General features: G+C 44.7%; 1 protein-coding gene across 11 annotated transcripts in view; it reads left to right on the top strand.

Moving 5' to 3' along the window:
• The first annotated feature begins 1,395 nt into the window (after window positions 1-1,395).
• LOC110499508 (transforming acidic coiled-coil-containing protein 2) overlaps window positions 1,396-19,081 on the top strand; it is a 157,445-nt gene continuing 139,759 nt past the window's right edge. For all 11 annotated transcript variants that reach the window (XM_090213161.1, XM_090213159.1, XM_090213158.1 and 8 more), the window contains exon 1: window positions 1,396-8,064. In XM_090213161.1, the coding sequence (XP_090069287.1) occupies window positions 2,987-8,064 (5,078 nt within the window). In that variant the 5' untranslated portion in view covers window positions 1,396-2,986. The remainder of the gene's footprint in view (window positions 8,065-19,081) is intronic.

Raw genomic sequence — 19,081 nt, 5'->3', positions numbered from 1 at the left:
TAACCCAGCTCCAACCCCAATCCCAACCCCAGCCCCTAAACCAACCCTAACCGAGCTCCAAACCCAACCCCAGCCCCTAAACCAACCCTAACCCAGCTCCAACCCCAACCCCAGCCCCTAAACTAACCCTAACCCAGCTCCAACCCCAACCCCAGCCCCTAAACTAACCCTAACCCAGCTCCAACCCCAACCCCAACCCCAGCCCCTAAACCAACCCTAACCCAGCTCCAACCCCAACCCCAGCCCCTAAACCAACCCTAACCCAGCTCCAACCCCAACCCCAGCCCCTAAACCAACCCTAACCCAGCTCCAACCCAAACAACTAAACCAACCCTAACCCAGCTCCAATCCCAACCCCAGCCCCTAAACAAACCCTAACCCAGCTCCAACCCCAACCCCTAAACCAACCCTAATCAAGCTCCAACCCCAACCCCAACCCCTAAACCAACCCTAACCCAGCTCCAACCCCAACCCCAGCCCCTAAACCAACCCTAACCCAGCTCCAACCCCAGCCCCTACACCAACCGATCAGAGATCAGATATATGGTAGTAGTGTCAGTATCATCTCTGTACTCGGATACTGATCAGAGATCAGATATATGGTAGTAGTGTCAGCATCATCTCTGTACTCGGATACTGATCAGAGATCAGATATATGGTAGTAGTGTCAGTATCATCTCTGTACCCGGATACTGATCAGAGATCAGATATATGGTAGTAGTGTCAGCATCATCTCTGTACTTGGATACTGATCAGAGATCAGATATATGGTAGTAGTGTCATCATCATCTCTGTACTTGGATACTGATCAGAGATCAGATATATGGTAGTAGTGTCAGTATCATCTCTGTACTTGGATACTGATCAGAGATCAGATATATGGTAGTAGTGTCAGCATCATCTCTGTACTAGGATACGGATCAGAGATCAGATATAATAAAAAACACAGGAACAACATGTATTTCCAGTCAGTTGTGGAGCTGATTAACAGGAACTGGACCAGAGAAACACACACACATTGGACCAGAGAAACACACACATTAGACCAGAGAAACACACACATTGGACCAGAGAACACACATACATTGGACCAGAGACACTTTCAGAACACACACTCCCAGGAGAAAGGGAAGAAGTGAGGGAGGAGGAGGAGGAGGAGGAGGAGGAGGAGGAGGAGGAGAAGGAAGAGAGGAAGCAGAGTGCCCTTGAAGAATCTTCAGTAGTGGCCGCTGCTGCTGCCGGCAATGCGTTGCCCCTGACAACACCCGCGATGCCAGAAACGATAGAATGCGAGGGAGAGGGTAAAAAAACTAAACAAGCCACTCGATTGGTCTGAGAGAGAGAGAGAGCATCAGCAACAGCAACAGTTTCTACTCTGGTGGTAGAATCAGAGTTGGCAGCATTGGGAGAAAGAGTAGGAGGATTTATGTGGACTAGAGGGGAGTCTATTGGAGAGCTCTGCAAGAGAGGGACAGAGAGGAACAGCCCTCATCCTCCCGGGGTGGCCAGACACACCCATGTCTCTTTAATCTACACAGGGATAAAAGGTTCACCTCCACTTCCTGGCTAAGGACACAAATACAGAGACAACGGCTGGATCTGTATCGGACCAGGACTGCAGCAACAGGACTGCAGCCGTCTCAAAACTCAGTGGGAGAGAGAGTGAACAGAAGGGAGGGAAGAGAGAGAGAGAGAGAGAGAGAGAGAGAGAGAGAGAGAGAGAGGGGGCAGCCTGAGCCTGCCTGTGGCACCCCTAGGACCGACACACTCTCTCCAGCGACGGAGAGAGAGAAGGAGATAGAGAAGGAGTCTGAACTACGGACAGTCCCACATCGTCACTGATACCTCTCCCTCTCCTCTCGGGGGGGAATCACTGGACGTAATTACCAGGAACACAACAACGCTGCTACTGCTACCAGATTAGAGACAGAGGAAGGGGAGGGAGAGGAGAAAAAATAGGAGAAGGAGAGGAGGGGATGAACAGAGAGGAGGAGGAGGAGGGGTAGCTGCTGTAGGAGAGCAAGTTCCATTGAGCCCCCTGACTCGACCACCGCTGACGTTCCTGTTCCTGTCGACTCACTACTACCATCGCAGTGCTGCTGGGGTGAGCTCATCATACCCTCCCCTACCTTAGCTACCGCTGACAGCATCACCTCTGCTGATCAGGTCTGTCTCTCTGTCTCTCTCTCTCACTCAACCGATACAGTGGCAGGACAACAGAGATTCAGCTCTGTCATCTCTCCCTCACTCTTTCTCTCTCCCTCCCACTTAGTACATCCAGCAAAAAGACAACAGAGATTCAGCTTTCTCATCTCTCTCTCTCAACTCAGCACTACAAATGAACAAGAACAAGGCAGTTTGTCTCTCCCTCAGCTCCTCAGACAGCCAGGAAACAGAGATTCAGCTCTCCTCTCATCTCCACTCTCCTCTTCTCTCTCTGCTGAGCACGACGAGTCCCAGGACAGCAACAACACAAAGAGAGACACAGTGACCAAGGAGTCAACAGATGAGCTACTTTGTCTCAAACAGAGTCCGAGTCTGAAGTCAGAAGAGAAAGGAGGAGGGCCCACAGCACCTGTCCTAGGTCTTAGAGACGATTCTCAGTCACAGGTCTCCGGCAGCAACGCAGAGGGAGGCACAGAGACCAAGGGGAGGGACTGTCTCAAACAGAGCCAGGAGAGAAAGGAGAATCCACAACTTTAGGACCTGTCCTAAGACAACTAAGAGGAGTCTCCATCTCAGCCACAGAGACCAGGAGAGAGACAGGGAAGGATCCCAGCAAAGCCCGCCCTCTGCCTTCTCTTTTATCTCACCTCAGCCTCCGCTGGTCTTTCCGTTACAGCAGAGCTCAGACACAACAGGTCCATATCAACCACCACCAGCACCACCTCAGAGGCTAAGGTTTTCTGAGAGTGAAGCTACACGTCTCAGGTCAGTACAGCCTCAGTCTTAAGACAGTGTTAGTGGTGTAGTGGAACCCTTCACTATGTCTGGAGTTAAGGTGTTCCGGCTAGCTGTGAGGGGCAACAGGAAACTGTTTTTCGATGACGCAGTGAAAGCTGACGATAGTTCCTCTATGTGCCTCCATGATGTCTCTGTCTCCCAACCTGCTACTGGACTGGACTGTGCCTTCCTGCCTCCACTGAATGTGCACGAGAACCTTCACCACCCAGTGAGTGAGGCTAGCTTCACCTCACACAACTTCCTCAGCGTCAAGAAGCCAGAGACCCCACCACCACCAACCCTGACCCCACCACAGTCAGCTCTGCCTGGGGACAGACCACCAACCCTGACCTCTCCTGACCTCCTTTGGGAGCCTAAGGAGAAGACTCAGACAAGTAGAACGGTTAAAGGGTCAGAGGTCAAGGTCTCAGAGAGAGAAAAGGAGGATGGAGAAAATGAGAATGGTGGAAGGAAGCATGGAGGAGACTCATCTCAACTAACTTCGCTCAGTATAGTTTCTGGTGAACCTGCCCTTGAACCAGTCCCAGACCCATTCCCAGACTCAGTTCCATGTCCAGACGCAGTCCCAGACCCACACCCAGTCCCAGACCCAGTCCCAGACCCAGTCCCAGACCCAGACCCAGTCCCAGACCCAGTCCCAGACCCAGTCCCAGTCCCAGTCCCAGACCCATTCCCAGACTCAGTTCCATGTCCAGACCCAGTCCCAGACCCACACCCAGTCCCAGACCCAGACCCAGTCCCAGACCCAGACCCAGTCTCAGACCCAGTCCCAGACCCAGTCCCAGTCCCAGTCCCAGTCCCAGTCCCAGACCCAGACCCAGTCCCAGTCCCAGTCCCAGACTCAGTTCCATGTCCAGACGCAGTCCCAGACCCACACCCAGTCCCAGACCCAGTCCCAGACCCAGTCCCAGACCCAGACCCAGACCCAGTCCCAGTCCCAGTCCCAGTCCCAGACCCATTCCCAGACTCAGTTCCATGTCCAGACGCAGTCCCAGACGCACACCCAGTCCCAGACCCAGTCCCAGACCCAGTCCCAGACCCAGACCCAGTCCCAGTCCCAGTCCCAGTCCCAGTCCCAGACCCAGTCCCAGACCCAGTCCCAGTCCCAGTCCCAGTCCCAGTCCCAGACCCAGTCCCAGACTCAGAACAGGCGGATATCAAACTTCATAACCAGTCTTCTTTAGATCCTATGAAGGGTACAGAGGGGCCTCAGAGTTCCAGAGACTCTCCCTCTGAGTCTGAGACTGTGCCTGTTGTTAAGCCTGGATCTGAGCCAGTCACTAAGGCTCATGTTCCAGCAGAAACATTATTTGACCTGCCCTCCCCTTCCCTGAGTGATCAGTCTGATAGTAATGAGCCCATCGTGATACTGAAGCGTCCAGGTCCCATGCTGAGTCACTTGGAGTTCATCAATGAATGTGACGTTTCACCTCCTGGACTCTGGGACTGTCACGGTGGCAGTCACTGTGACAGCATTGCACTTCCTGATCATGTGACAGGGGAAATGACATCACTTCCTGATCATGTGACAAGGGAAATTACATCACTTCCTGATCATGTGACAGGGGAAATGAGACAGGCAGCATCTGTAATACTGGATTCAGAGTACAGAGATAACCTGAGACACAGGGAGGATGAGTATGAGACTGGTGACTGTGGTGACAAAGGACCACTGGCTGACAAGGAGGAAGAGGAAGTTGTTGAGAAGCTTCTAGAACAAGTGCCCGTCTCTAAATCACCATCTCAGACTACAACAGTATCAACAGCTGGATCTGATAACACCATTCCCCTACATGCATTTAACATTGGAGCTGAGCCCAAGGTAGAAGAGCCTGTCAGGGTAAATCTATCCCGTAGTGCTGTGTCCGTTAAAAATGTCATTAACGATGACAGCCCAACACCCAGTGCTGAGCAGCCAATCAGCAGCCGGCCTCGTAATGTAAACACAGAGGACAAACGGGGAGACAAGGGGAAGAGGAAGGACGAGATGAGACAAAATGAAACGGAAGTCGAAGACAAAAAGGGAGATCAGAATCTCTCTCATAAACGACAGGAAATGGAGGAGGATGACAAGCAGAAAGGAAAAGGGAATCGGACAAGTAAACAACAAGAGAGTAATGAGACTGATCTAACAACAGGACAGGAAATCGGAGGGACCAGATATCATTCAGAACAGAAACAGACAGAGTCACAAATATTGTCTGAGCTGGACCAGAGAGACGAGAACAGTGGAAGACCAGGCTCTGGCCTCATTTGGCCCCCCCTGGCTCCTCCGGGGTCGCCCCTGGCTCTTCCAGGGTCGTCTAAGGACGTGTTATGTTCCAGTGGAGACTGTAGCCATTTATCCTCTCCCTCTGTGTTAGAACAAAGTCTCTACCCCATGCTGCCTGTGCCAGCAACAGTACCAACAGAACCCTGCGCCAAGAGAGACTCCCCTGTACCTGATTTGACTGAAAATGCAGCTCTTATTCAATCAGATTCAGCGATTCTCCCAAAACTCTTTGCTCAGCAACAAGAAAGAGAACATGAAGATCGGCAAGAGAAGCCAGGATCCAGTCCAGGTTTAGAAACAGACAACGAACACACAGCGTTATTCACAACTTCACCACTGTTGCCGGGGGTAACGCAGGGAGCAGAGAGGACCCCGGGAGGTTTGCGTCAGGGAGAGAACAGGAAGTCAGGTGATGGCAACTATGTCACCAATGGAGGGAAAGGTGGAGGAATTTCCGGAGAGAAGGATGGAGAGAAAAGACCAGACACAGAGGAGGGCGAGGGGAAGAGGACTGTAGAGGACTATAGTTTCAACCGGGGTCATGAAGAAGTCGATATGCCATCTCATAGTCACCATGGTTTCATTTTCGACTGGGATAGTGGGGATGTTGAGAGAGACAACACCACGAGGACTGTCGGTAAAGTCCCTGTTGGTGGGGGAAAAAGACAGGACACAGATAAAAACCAAAACAACAGACCAGGAGAAGTCAACTTCCTGTCTGATTCAGACAAGGAGGCCAAACCTAACCCAGTCTCAGACCACCAGACCAAAGGTACTGTCCCTGTCAAACTGATCCCAGACCAGTTCACAGACCCTCCTGTCATAGTGGCTGACACTCACCCTGTTCAGGTCCAAATCGAAGCGTCTGTACAGGATTCAGAATACAAGGCAGTTGAGCCGTCCTCGGTTTATGACTTGGTCAAAGCCAGCAACATTACTGGAACTCAGGAGAGTCCTGGTCCCAACGACGACACTGATCCTGAGCCTCGTGTGGTCCAGAAGGCCTTCAGTACAACAACAACAACAACCACCACAGAAAGCCCCACAGCAGCACAACTAGCTGACCCAGAGAGAGAGGTCACAGAAAGCCCCACAGCAGCACAACTAGCTGACCCAGAGAGAGAGGTCACAGAAAGCCCCACAGCAACACAACTAGCTGACTCAGAGAGAGAGGTCACAGAAAGCCCCACAGCAGCACAACTAGCTGACCCAGAGAGAGAGGTCACAGAAAGCCCCACAGCAGCACAACTAGCTGACCCAGAGAGAGAGGTCACAGAAAGCCCCACAGCAACACAACTAGCTGACTCAGAGAGAGAGGTCACAGAAAGCCCCACAGCAGCACAACTAGCTGACCCAGAGAGAGAGGTCACAGAAAGCCCCACAGCAGCACAACTAGCTGACCCAGAGAGAGAGGTCACAGAAAGCCCCACAGCAACACAACTAGCTGACTCAGAGAGAGAGGTCACAGAAAGCCCCACAGCAGCACAACTAGCTGACCCAGAGAGAGAGGTCACAGAAAACCCCACAGCAGCACAACTAGCTGACCCAGAGAGAGAGGTCACAGAAAACCCCACAGCAGCACAACTAGCTGACTCAGAGGTCACAGAAAACCCCACAGCAGCACAACTAGCTGACCCAGAGGTCACAGAAAACCCCACAGCAGCACAACTAGCTGACTCAGAGGTCACAGAAAACCCCACAGCAGCACAACTAGCTGACCCAGAGGTCACAGAAAACCCCACAGCAGCACAACTAGCTGACCCAGAGGTCACAGAGGAGGATATTGAGGCCTTGAACAAGAAGAAAGAGAAAAGGATGAAAGACAGGAAACACAAGCAGAAGAAAAAGAAGGAAAAACAGACTGGTCCAGAACAGACTGGTCCTACCCCAGAACAGACTGGTCCAGAACAGACTGGTCCTACCCCAGAACAGACTGGTCCTACCCCAGAACAGACTGGTCCTACCCCAGAACAGACTGGTCCAGAACAGACTGGTCCTACCCCAGAACAGACTGGTCCAGAACAGACTGGTCCTACCCCAGAACAGACTGGTCCAGAACAGACTGGTCCTACCCCAGAACAGACTGGTCCTACCCCAGAACAGACTGGTCCAGAACAGACTGGTCCTACCCCAGAACAGACTGGTCCTACCCCAGAACAGACTGGTCCAGAACAGACTGGTCCAGAACAGACTGGTCCTACCCCAGAACAGACTGGTCCAGAACAGACTGGTCCTACCCCAGAACAGACTGGTCCTACCCCAGAACAGACTGGTCCAGAACAGACTGGTCCAGAACAGACTGGTCCTACCCCAGAACAGACTGGTCCAGAACAGACTGGTCCTACCCCAGAACAGACTGGTCCTACCCCAGAACAGACTGGTCCAGAACAGACTGGTCCTACCCCAGAACAGACTGGTCCAGAACAGACTGGTCCTACCCCAGAACAGACTGGTCCTACCCCAGAACAGACTGGTCCTATCCCAGAACGGACAGAGATGTCAGTTACTGTGTCTACCACAGAACAACAGACAGAACCACATACAGCACCACAGACAGAACCACAGACAGAACCACAGACAGAACAACATACAGAACCACGGACAGAGATGTCAGTTACTGGGTCTACCACAGAACAACAGACAGAACAACAGACAGAACCACAGACAGAACCACAGACAGAACCACAGACAGAACAACATACAGAACCACGGACAGAGATGTCAGTTACTGGGTCCACCACGGAACCACAGACAGGCTGGTTGGCTGCTCTCAGATCCCTCTCTCAGTCCGACCAACAGAACACAGTACAGAGAACTCCAGAACCCAGGTACTGCGTTCTGCACTGTACATAGAGTGTGTGTGTGTGTGTGTGTGTGTTTGTGTGTTTGTGTGTGTGTGTGTGTGTGTGTGTGTGTGTGTGTGTGTGTGTGTGTGTGTGTGTGTGTGTGTGTGTGTGTGTGTGTGTGTGTGTGTACGTGTGTGTGTGTGTGTGTGTGTGTGTGTACGTGTGTGTGTGTGTGTGTGTGTACGTGTGTGTGTGTGTGTGTGTGTGTGTGTGTGTGTGTATGTGTGTGTGTACATGTGTGCGTGTGTACGTGTGTGTGTGTGTACATGTGTGTACGTGTGTGTGTGTGTGTGTGTGTGTGTGTGTACGTGTGTGTGTGTGTACGTGTGTGTGTGTCCAGTGTGTGTGTGTGTGTGTGTGTGTGTACGTGTGTGTACGTGTGTGTGTGTTTGTGTGTGTGTCCAGTGTGTGTGTGTGTGTGTGTGTGTGTGTGTGTGTGTGTTGACTAGGAAGTGATTTTGTTTACGACTGTGTTGTTTTATGTTGTTACACAGCTGTTTTATTCCTAATTCTTGTTATCACGGTCCGTAACGCTCTTTCAAGCCCTCTGTAGGCTGAACGGCTTACTTTGAAATACAGATTGATGGGTTATAGCATCGGAAAGGCCAAGCCTGTTCATGTCTCATTATATATGATACGACTATAGTTACTGCTGTACATCACAGCCTGGGATGTTGAATCACGAGTGTTGTCGTGGAATCAGAGAGGACAGTAAAGAAAGCTTGTTTCTTTACAATATATAACTTATAATACAAGATGATGGGAAAAACATCCCCTTTCACATATCCCAGTCACCATTCAGTTGCATTACATAACTACAGAAACCCCCACCTACACACCCACACATATGTATTTATAACTATGGTGAGAGGCATTCTGGGCTTTTCCATAATGTCGCATGTGTTGGGGGTGTGATCTTGAAAACTTTTATCTTTCTGGTATTAAAAAAAAGAGAAAATGTCTACTGTCAAAATTAGCATATTTTATGGAAATGTTAAAAGAAGTGTGTGTTAAATTATAATTTTCTGTCAGTTTGATATTCAAATAATTTCTAGTAAGTGAATATCTCAGGAATAGTTGTCAGGACTGTCATATTTTTTTTATATAAGACCTAAATAAGAGCTATATTTTCTACCTACTGTCCCCATTGACTGTAATGTTTTCTCCTACTGTACCCATTGACTGTAATGTTTCTACCTACTGTCCCCATTGACTGTAATGTATTTCTCCTACTGTACCCATTGACTGTAATGTTTCTACCTACTGTCCCCATTGACTGTAATGTATTTCTCCTACTGTACCCATTGACTGTAATGTTTCTACCTACTGTCCCCATTGACTGTAATGTATTTCTCCTACTGTACCCATTGACTGTAATGTTTCCACCTACTGTACCCATTGACTGTAATGTTAATTTTTTCTACCTACTGTCCCCATTGACTGAAACCTAATGGTTTCTCCTACTGTACCCATTGACTGTAATGTATTTCTCCTACTGTACCCATTGACTGTAATGTTTCTACCTACTGTCCCCATTGACTGTAATGTATTTCTCCTACTGTACCCATTGACTGTAATGTTAATGTGTTTCACCTACTGTACCCATTGACTGTAATGTATTTCTCCTACTGTACCCATTGACTGTAATGTTTCTACCTACTGTCCCCATTGACTGTAATGTATTTCTCCTACTGTACCCATTGACTGTAATGTATTTCTCCTACTGTACCCATTGACTGTAATGTATTTCTCCTACTGTACCCATTGACTGTAATGTATTTCTCCTACTGTACCCATTGACTGTAATGTTTCCACCTACTGTACCCATTGACTGTAATGTTAATGTTTTCTACCTACTGTCCCCATTGACTGTAATGTTAATGTTTTCTACCTACTCTACCCATTGACTGTAATGTTAATGTTTCTACCTACTGTACCCATTGACTGTAATGTTTTCTCCTACTGTACCCATTGACTGTAATGTTTCCACCTACTGTACCCATTGACTGTAATGTTAATGTTTTCTACCTACTGTCCCCATTGACTGTAATGTTTTATCCTACTGTACCCATTGACTGCAATGTTAATGTTTTCTACCTACTGTCCCCATTGACTGTAATGTTAATGTTTTCTACCTACTGTCCCCATTAACTGTAATGTTAATGTTTTCTACCTACTGTACCCATTGACTGTAATGTTAATGTATTCTCCTACTGTACCCATTGACTGTAATGTATTTCTCCTACTGTCCCCATTGACTGTAATGTTAATGTGTTTCACCTACTGTACCCATTGACTGTAATGTATTTCCCCTACTGTACCCATTGACTGTAATGTTTCTACCTACTGTCCCCATTGACTGTAATGTTAATGTTTTCTACCTACTGTACCCATTGACTGTAATGTTTTCACCTACTGTACCCATTGACTGTAATGTTTCCACCTACTGTACCCATTGACTGTAATGTTAATGTTTCCACCTACTGTACCCATTGACTGTAATGTTAATGTTTTCTCCTACTGTACCCATTGACTGTAATGTATTTATCCTACTGTCCCCATTGACTGTAATGTTAATGTGTTTCACCTACTGTACCCATTGACTGTAATGTATTTCTCCTACTGTACCCATTGACTGTAATGTATTTCTCCTACTGTACCCATTGACTGTAATGTATTTCTCCTACTGTACCCATTGACTGTAATGTTTCCACCTACTGTACCCATTGACTGTAATGTTAATGTTTTCTACCTACTGTCCCCATTGACTGTAATGTTAATGTTTTCTACCTACTCTACCCATTGACTGTAATGTTAATGTTTCTACCTACTGTACCCATTGACTGTAATGTTTTCTCCTACTGTACCCATTGACTGTAATGTTTCCACCTACTGTACCCATTGACTGTAATGTTAATGTTTTCTACCTACTGTACCCATTGACTGTAATGTTATTGTATTCTCCTACTGTACCCATTGACTGTAATGTATTTCTCCTACTGTCCCCATTGACTGTAATGTTAATGTGTTTCACCTACTGTACCCATTGACTGTAATGTATTTCTCCTACTCTACCCATTGACTGTAATGTATTTCTCCTACTGTCCCCATTGACTGTAATGTTAATGTTTTCTACCTACTGTCCCCATTGACTGTAATGTTAATGTTTTCTCCTACTCTACCCATTGACTGTAATGTATTTCACCTACTGTACCCATGGACTGTAATGTTAATGTTTCCATATTTACTTCCTAATGACCACTACAGAGGACAATTTTTCCCTTACAAAAAAATATAAATAACACCAAAAAATAAATAATAATAATATTGGGATGATTTTTTTCATCCTAAAAATGTATGTTATGTAAAGAAATGTATATAAATCCCAAATTAATAAATCCCCCACACACACATTACCGACAGCGGAGATCATAAAAATAAAAATAAACGTTTTTAGAGTTAATTTAGTGCAATTCTACATGTTTTGCCATGGGGGTGTAGAGAAAATGCTGCAGTTTTAAAGCAAGTTTGCTGAAACTCTATTCATTTCGCCTCGGGGTGGAGAGGAAAATGCTGCAGTTTTACAGCTACAGGGCCTTCAGAAAGTGTTCATACCCTTTTACTTATTCCTCAGTTTGTTGTTTCAGCCTGAATTCAAAATTGTATAAATATACTGTATAGTGATATGCAGTGATTACTGCTGTGAGTCTTTCTGGGTAAGTCTCTAAGAGTAATTACAGCTGTGAGTCTTTCTGGGTAAGTCTCTAAGAGTAATTACAGCTGTGAGTCTTTCTGGGTAAGTCTCTAAGAGTAATTACAGCTGTGAGTCTTTCTGGGTAAGTCTCTAAGAGTAATTACAGCTGTGAGTCTTTCTGGGTAAGTCTCTAAGAGTAATTAAGCTGTAAGGGAATACCCCCCTGATTTGGACAAAAACAAATGGCGGAATATTGGCATTGGACAAACCATATACACGATGGCCAATACCACCCAATTTGGCGTTGATTCATGCAAAGTATATTGCAAATGCCATATGGCAATTGCCAATTGTAACACTTCAAAATTCCAAATTCCGGTGTGCGTTCCACCGGGGCTTTTCATATTGCAAATGGCACCCAAGTCAACATCCAAAAGCCAAATTTTGAAAAAATAATTTAAAAAAAACAAACTTAAAACCCCTTAAAGTGCTTTCTGGACCTTTTTTCGAAATTCTTTCGAGTTTTTTGTCAATTACACATGTGTAAGAGTATACTTTTGTCATCATATATATATATTTTTTAAGTACATGCGCATAAGGCATATGTTTTGTCCATTTGCAATATGATTTCATAGGATGTCAAAAGTCAAAAGTCAAAAATGTCAAAATTTGGTAAAAAACTTCACACATCCTTAAAAAAGTGCTTTCTGGACCTTTTTTCAAAATTCTTTCGATTTTTGTGTCAATTACACATGTATAAGAACTTTATCAACATACTTTAGTCATACTTTATTATCATATATATATTTTTTTACTTGTGCATAAGGCATATGTTTTCTCCATTTGGAATATGATGTCATAGGAAGTCAAAAGTCAAAGTCAAAAGTAACGATTTTCCTCCGTGTAACTGATGATCTAAAATGTGCAACAAACATTTTTTTATTTTTTTTGTTTATGTTTCCTTACTTTTTCAAAGTCACTGTGCATTTGCAATATGTTTTAATGGGCAGGTACCATCACGAATTTGTCATGCTCAAATTTCAAACTTTACTTTGCTCAAACTATACCTTTGTCAACTTGTATTACATATTTCTTTTTGTTTTACTTGTGCATAAGGCATATGTTTTCTCCATTTGCAATATGATGTCATAGGAAGTCAAAAGTCAAAGTCAAAAGTAAATATTTTCCTCCGTGCACCTGGTGATCTGAAATGTGCACCTGGTGACCTGAAATGTGCACCTGGTGATCTAAAATATGCAACTGGTAACCCAAAAAAAAAAATTTGGGATGTTTTTTTGTTTATGTTTCCTTACTTTTTCAAAGTCACTGTGCATTTGCAATATGTTTTAATGGGCAGGTACCATCACGAATTTGTCATGCTCAAAATTCAAACTTTACTTTGCTCAAACTATACCTTGGTCAACTTGTATTACATATTTCTTCTTGTTTTACTTGTGCATAAGGCATATGTTTTCTCCATTTGGAATATGATGTCATAGGAAGTCAAAAGTCAAAGTCAAAAGTAACGATTTTCCTCCGTGTAACTGATGATCTAAAATGTGCAACAAACATTTTTTTATTTTTTTTGTTTATGTTTCCTTACTTTTTCAAAGTCACTGTGCATTTGCAATATGTTTTAATGGGCAGGTACCATCACGAATTTGTCATGCTCAAAATTCAAACTTTACTTTGCTCAAACTATACCTTGGTCAACTTGTATTACATATTTCTTCTTGTTTTACTTGTGCATAAGGCATATGTTTTCTCCATTTGCAATATGATGTCATAGGAAGTCAAAAGTCAAAGTCAAAAGTAAATATTTTCCTCCGTGCACCTGGTGATCTGAAATGTGCACCTGGTGACCTGAAATGTGCACCTGGTGATCTAAAATATGCAACTGGTAACCCAAAAAACAATTTTTGGGATGTTTTTTTGTTTATGTTTCCTTACTTTTTCAAAGTCACTGTGCATTTGCAATATGATTTAATGGGCAGGTACCATCACGAATTTGTCATGCTCAAAATTCAAGCTTGTGATCTAAAATATGCAGCTGGTTACCCAAAATGTTTTGGGATGTTTTTTTGTTTATGTTTCCTTACTTTTTCAAAGTCACTGTGCATTTGCAATATGTTTCAATGGGCAGGTACCATCACGAATTTGTCATGCTATAAATTCAAGCTTTACTTTGCTCAAACTATACCTTTGTCATCTTGTGATCTAAAATATGCAACTGGTTACCTAAAACATTTGTTGATGTTTTTTTGTTTATGTTTCCTTACTTTTTCAAAGTCACTGTGCATTTGCAATATGTTTCAATGGGCAGGTACCATCACGAATTTGTCATGCTCAAAATTTTTTAGATGTATTTTTTTTTGTTTCTTACTTTTTCAAAGTCACTGTGCATTTGCAATATGTTTTAATGGGCAGGTACCATCACGAATTTGTTTATGTTTCCTTACTTTTTCAAAGTCACTGTGCATTTGCAATATGTTTCAATGGGCAGGTACCATCACGAATTTGTCATGCTCAAAATTTTTTAGATGTATTTTTTTTTGTTTCTTACTTTTTCAAAGTCACTGTGCATTTGCAATGTGTTTTAAAGGGCAGGTACCATCACAAATTTGTCATGCTCAAAATTCAAGCTTTACTCTGCTCAAACTATACCTTTGTCATCTTGTGATCTAAAATATGCAACTGGTTACCCAAAAAAATTGTTGATGTTTTTTTGTTTATGTTTCCTTACTTTTTCAAAGTCACTGTGCATTTGCAATATGTTTCAATGGGCAGGTACCATCACGAATTTGTCATGCTCAAAATTTTTTAGATGTATTTTTTTTGTTTCCTTACTTTTTCAAAGTCACTGTGCATTTGCAATATGTTTTAATGGGCAGGTACCATCACGAATTTGTCATGCTATAAAAATCCTGCAGGAATGTGAAATTGACTGGCCCGATGAACTCGGGATGGCTTTGCAGTGATTCTGGGTCATCTCAATCGCTCGTTTGGGTTGATTTCAGAATGTCGCTTTTGGTGATGTTTTTTCACTATAGAATCATATTGCAAATGTACAAGAGTCAAGTGGACAAGAGTCCATCAGTCAATTAGATATCATTCTGACCACCAAACTGATACAAACTGACACCAAACCCACTTTTTCCAACTCGTTTAGTAGCCAACTATTACATACTTCAGAGCTGGCCCAAAATTCACAACGCCTTCGGTACAAACCATAAAAAAACATAAAACACGTAGTTACGTTCTAGCTGCGGGTCCATTTCTTATGTTATGTGTTGGCCTAGCTGAGGCGACCCCGAATCCCAAGTTTCGGCTCGATAGGTAATTTGGTGTCCGAGAAAAACCCTAATTGGTGCTGAAAATCCACTATTTTCCATGACTTGCTACGGGGTCCTTGAATGAGCTATCGGACAGAAACGTTGGGGTCTGTCTATATGGGCCGAGACGTTCGCAATGCACCTAGTCTTGCGACTCTGGGACATTTCTAAATGTCGTCATTTTCGTGATGCAAAAATGAATTGAAGTTATTGCAAATGTACGAGGCTGTTTCTCAGTCCGAGAACCTTCTAGAGCCACGTAACTCACCACGCACCATCTACGGGAGGTCTAGAACAGGTTTCTAAAGTTTCGGAACTCTAGGTCCGACGGTTCTTTTTTTAGCTCCAACAAAGCTAACTATTGCAGCCACTGTCTGTCTCTACGCACCCCAATACGTCCCTCCTTCCAAGTTGTGTTTTAGTGTGATTTTTTTTTCCTTTGAATTTTTTTGGGAAAAATGACTGATTTACAGTTCATGGGGGTTGCCTAATCACACATATGAAGTTTTGGAAAGATCAGACTTTTTTAACCCTTCGAAACAGCCCCTGAGACACCAATTATGGCACTTCCGGTTGGCACAGGAAGTTATAAATCAACACATATCCTCATTGGGGTATGCTGTTACAGAATCCTGAGTTTTAAGTCCTTACGTTAAGAATTGACTGATCTACACAGGGTTGAATGCACTATGTCTATCAAACTGCATGCAGTGTATGGGTAAACACTTTTAGGGGCATTTTAACCACTTCCGGTTGGTCCAGGAAGCTTAGAATCGACACAGGTAGACCTCATAGTGGCCTGATGGACTGGTACCGAAGACAGGTTCATACGGCATTCATAACCCACATAGGCCTCAGGTTGAAATTAGGGGTGCAGGCAATGTATTCCTATGGGGAGAGATGACACTGTAATCTGTGAGATCAAAAAACACTGTTTTACTGTTAAGGGTTAATGCCACACGGTCAAGGTTAGGCTTGTTGAGATCGGGAGGACCTTAGGAACATTCATGTGGTGGAATTTTTCTTCTCACCCTAACGGTTCTCTCACTGTCACTCAAAAGCAAATGACATTGTGGGGCAGGCTTCATTTTGGGCCTACTATTCTAATGGTCGCTGCGCCTAGACCGAGCGAGCTACGGTCAAGCGGGATATCTCGCTGAACTCGGTACGGCCTAGGGATTATGGTAATGCCATTTCCTGCTCTCTGTGTCTTTAAGCACCGCACTTTATCACTCCATCCTTCCTGTGTGTGTGTGAGGGAGCTTTTCTTTGACATCTGTTGGGATTAATGACTGATTTACAGTTCAGAAGGGTTACCTAGTCACACATATGAAGTTTTGGAGAGATGTGACTTTTTTAACCCTTCGAAACAGAGAGTGTGACCCAATTAAAGGCACTTCCGGTTGGCACAGGAAGCTATAAGTAAACACATGTCTTGATTGACATGGCCACTTACAGAATCCTGAGTTTTAAGTCTTTACGTTAAGAATTGACTGATCTACACAGGGTTGAATGCACTATGTCTATCAAACTGCAGGCAGTGTATGGGTAAACACTTTTAGGGGCATTTTAACCACTTCCGGTTGCTCCAGGAAGCTTAACCCATATAGTCTTCAGGTTGAATTTTGTGGTGCAGGCTATGTATTCCTATGGGGAGAGATGACACTGTAATCTGTGAGATCAAAAAACCCTGTTTTACTGTGAAGGGTTAATGCCACACGGTCAAGGTTAGGCTTGTTCAGATCGGGAGGACCTTAGGAACATTCATGTGGTGGAATTGTGCTTCTCACCCTAACGGTTCTCTCACTGCCACCCAAAATCAAATGACATTGTGATGCAGGCTTCATTTTGGGCCTTCTTTTTTTCAAGTTTGCTGCACTCAGAACGAGCTACGGTCAAGCGGGGCGTCTCCTTGAACTCGGCACAGTCTGGAGACTATGGTGATGCCATTTTTTGTGTTGATTTCAGAATGCCATTTTGGTGATGGTCCCTCTCCGTTTAAACATATTGCAAATGTACAAAAGTCAACTAGCAAGTCAGTGTCCATCAGTCAATTAGATGTCATTATGACACCAAACCCACTTTTTCCTACTCATTTAGATGCCAACTATCATATATGTCAGAGCAGTCCCATAATTCACAGCGCCTCTAGTTTAAAACATAATAAAAAGGTAAAACACATAGTTACGTTCTAGCTGCGGGTCCAGTTCGGACATTATGTGAAGTCCTATGTGAGGCGACCCCGAATCCCGAGTTTCGGCTCGATAGGTCATTTGGTGTCCGAGAAAAACCCTAATTGGTGCTGAAAATCCACTATTTTCCATGACTTGCTACGGGGTCCTTGAACGAGCTATCGGACAGAAACGTTGGGGTCCGTCTCTATGGGCCGAGCCGGTTTCAACGCACCTAGCCTTGCGTCTCTGAGACTTTTCTAAACGTCGTCATTTTCGTGATGCAAAAATGAATTGAAGTTATTGCAAATGTACGAGGCTGTTTCTCGGTCCGAGAACCGTCTAGAGCCACGTAACTCGCCACGCACCATGGCCCGGAGGTCTAGAACAGGTTTCTAAAGTTTCGGAACTCTAGGTCCGACCGTTCTTTTTTAGCTCCAACAAAGCTAACTATTGCAGCCACTGTCTGTCTCTACGCACCCCAATACGTCCCTCCATCCAAGTTGTGTTTTAGTGCAATTTTTTTTTCCTTTGATTTTTTTTGGGAAAAATGACTGATTTACAGTTCATGGGGGTTGCCTAATCACATATATGAAGTTTTGGACAGATCAGACTTTTTTAACCCTTCGAAACAGCCCCTGAGACACCAATTATGGCACTTCCGGTTGGCACAGGAAGTTATAAATCAACACATATCCTCATTGGGGTATGCTGTTACAGAATCCTGAGTTTTAAGTCCTTACGTTAAGAATTGACTGATCTACACAGGGTTGAATGCACTATGTCTATCAAACTGCATGCAGTGTATGGGTAAACACTTTTAGGGGCATTTTAACCACTTCCGGTTGGTCCAGGAAGCTTAGAATCGACACAGGTAGACCTCATAGTGGCCTGATGGACTGGTACCGAAGACAGGTTCATACGGCATTCATAACCCACATAGGCCTCAGGTTGAAATTAGGGGTGCAGGCAATGTATTCCTATGGGGAGAGATGACACTGTAATCTGTGAGATCAAAAAACACTGTTTTACTGTTAAGGGTTAATGCCACACGGTCAAGGTTAGGCTTGTTGAGATCGGGAGGACCTTAGGAACATTCATGTGGTGGAATTTTTCTTCTCACCCTAACGGTTCTCTCACTGTCACTCAAAAGCAAATGACATTGTGGGGCAGGCTTCATTTTGGGCCTACTATTCTAATGGTCGGTTATTGTGTTATTTCAGAAAATCATAGAAAATCACAGAAATTTCGCAGAGCTCCGCAGCACACTTTAAAAAGATTCGTATGAACACCCTGCAACTGGATCTGTAACCGTTGAAAAAAAAAATGCCTATTTGTGACCCTCACCAATTTGTCATTGTTCCGTTTCTCTTAAATGACGATAGATAAATGGCTGGTTCTTTTTTTATTGACACCGGAGGCTCCTTGGCTTTGACCTGAAGTGGAAAAATAATTGCTCTACTTCCATTTTAAGCCTTTAATCCCAGAAAAATGTCCGTAACTCAAAAACCGTCGAGGCCTAGACGCCATCCCGTTCGGGGCCAACTGCCCGTTACGCCAACCCTACGCTCGCCAAGTTTCGGCTTCGAAATATTTTCAGTTTTTGAGATAAGGCCCCGTCGCGATTCGTGATGTTTTGCCAAATTGCCATATGATTCCGTATGCCATCTGGTGGGAATGTCCGGGACGGCGGAAAAACGGTCCGAAACTTGTTTTTTTTTTTAAACGGAAACCGAACGTCCGACAAAGTTAATTCGATGACTTCCCGGTAGGTCCGGCCCTACCGCACGGCCCGACGCCGA

The sequence above is a fragment of the Oncorhynchus mykiss genome, chromosome 20 (genome assembly GCF_057628025.1).
Source record: "Oncorhynchus mykiss isolate SJ-2025 chromosome 20, ASM5762802v1, whole genome shotgun sequence".
NCBI classification, from domain to species: Eukaryota; Metazoa; Chordata; class Actinopteri; order Salmoniformes; family Salmonidae; genus Oncorhynchus; species Oncorhynchus mykiss.
The sequence above is the reverse complement of the archived record's forward strand: the minus strand, read 5'-3'. Positions and strand labels throughout refer to the sequence as shown.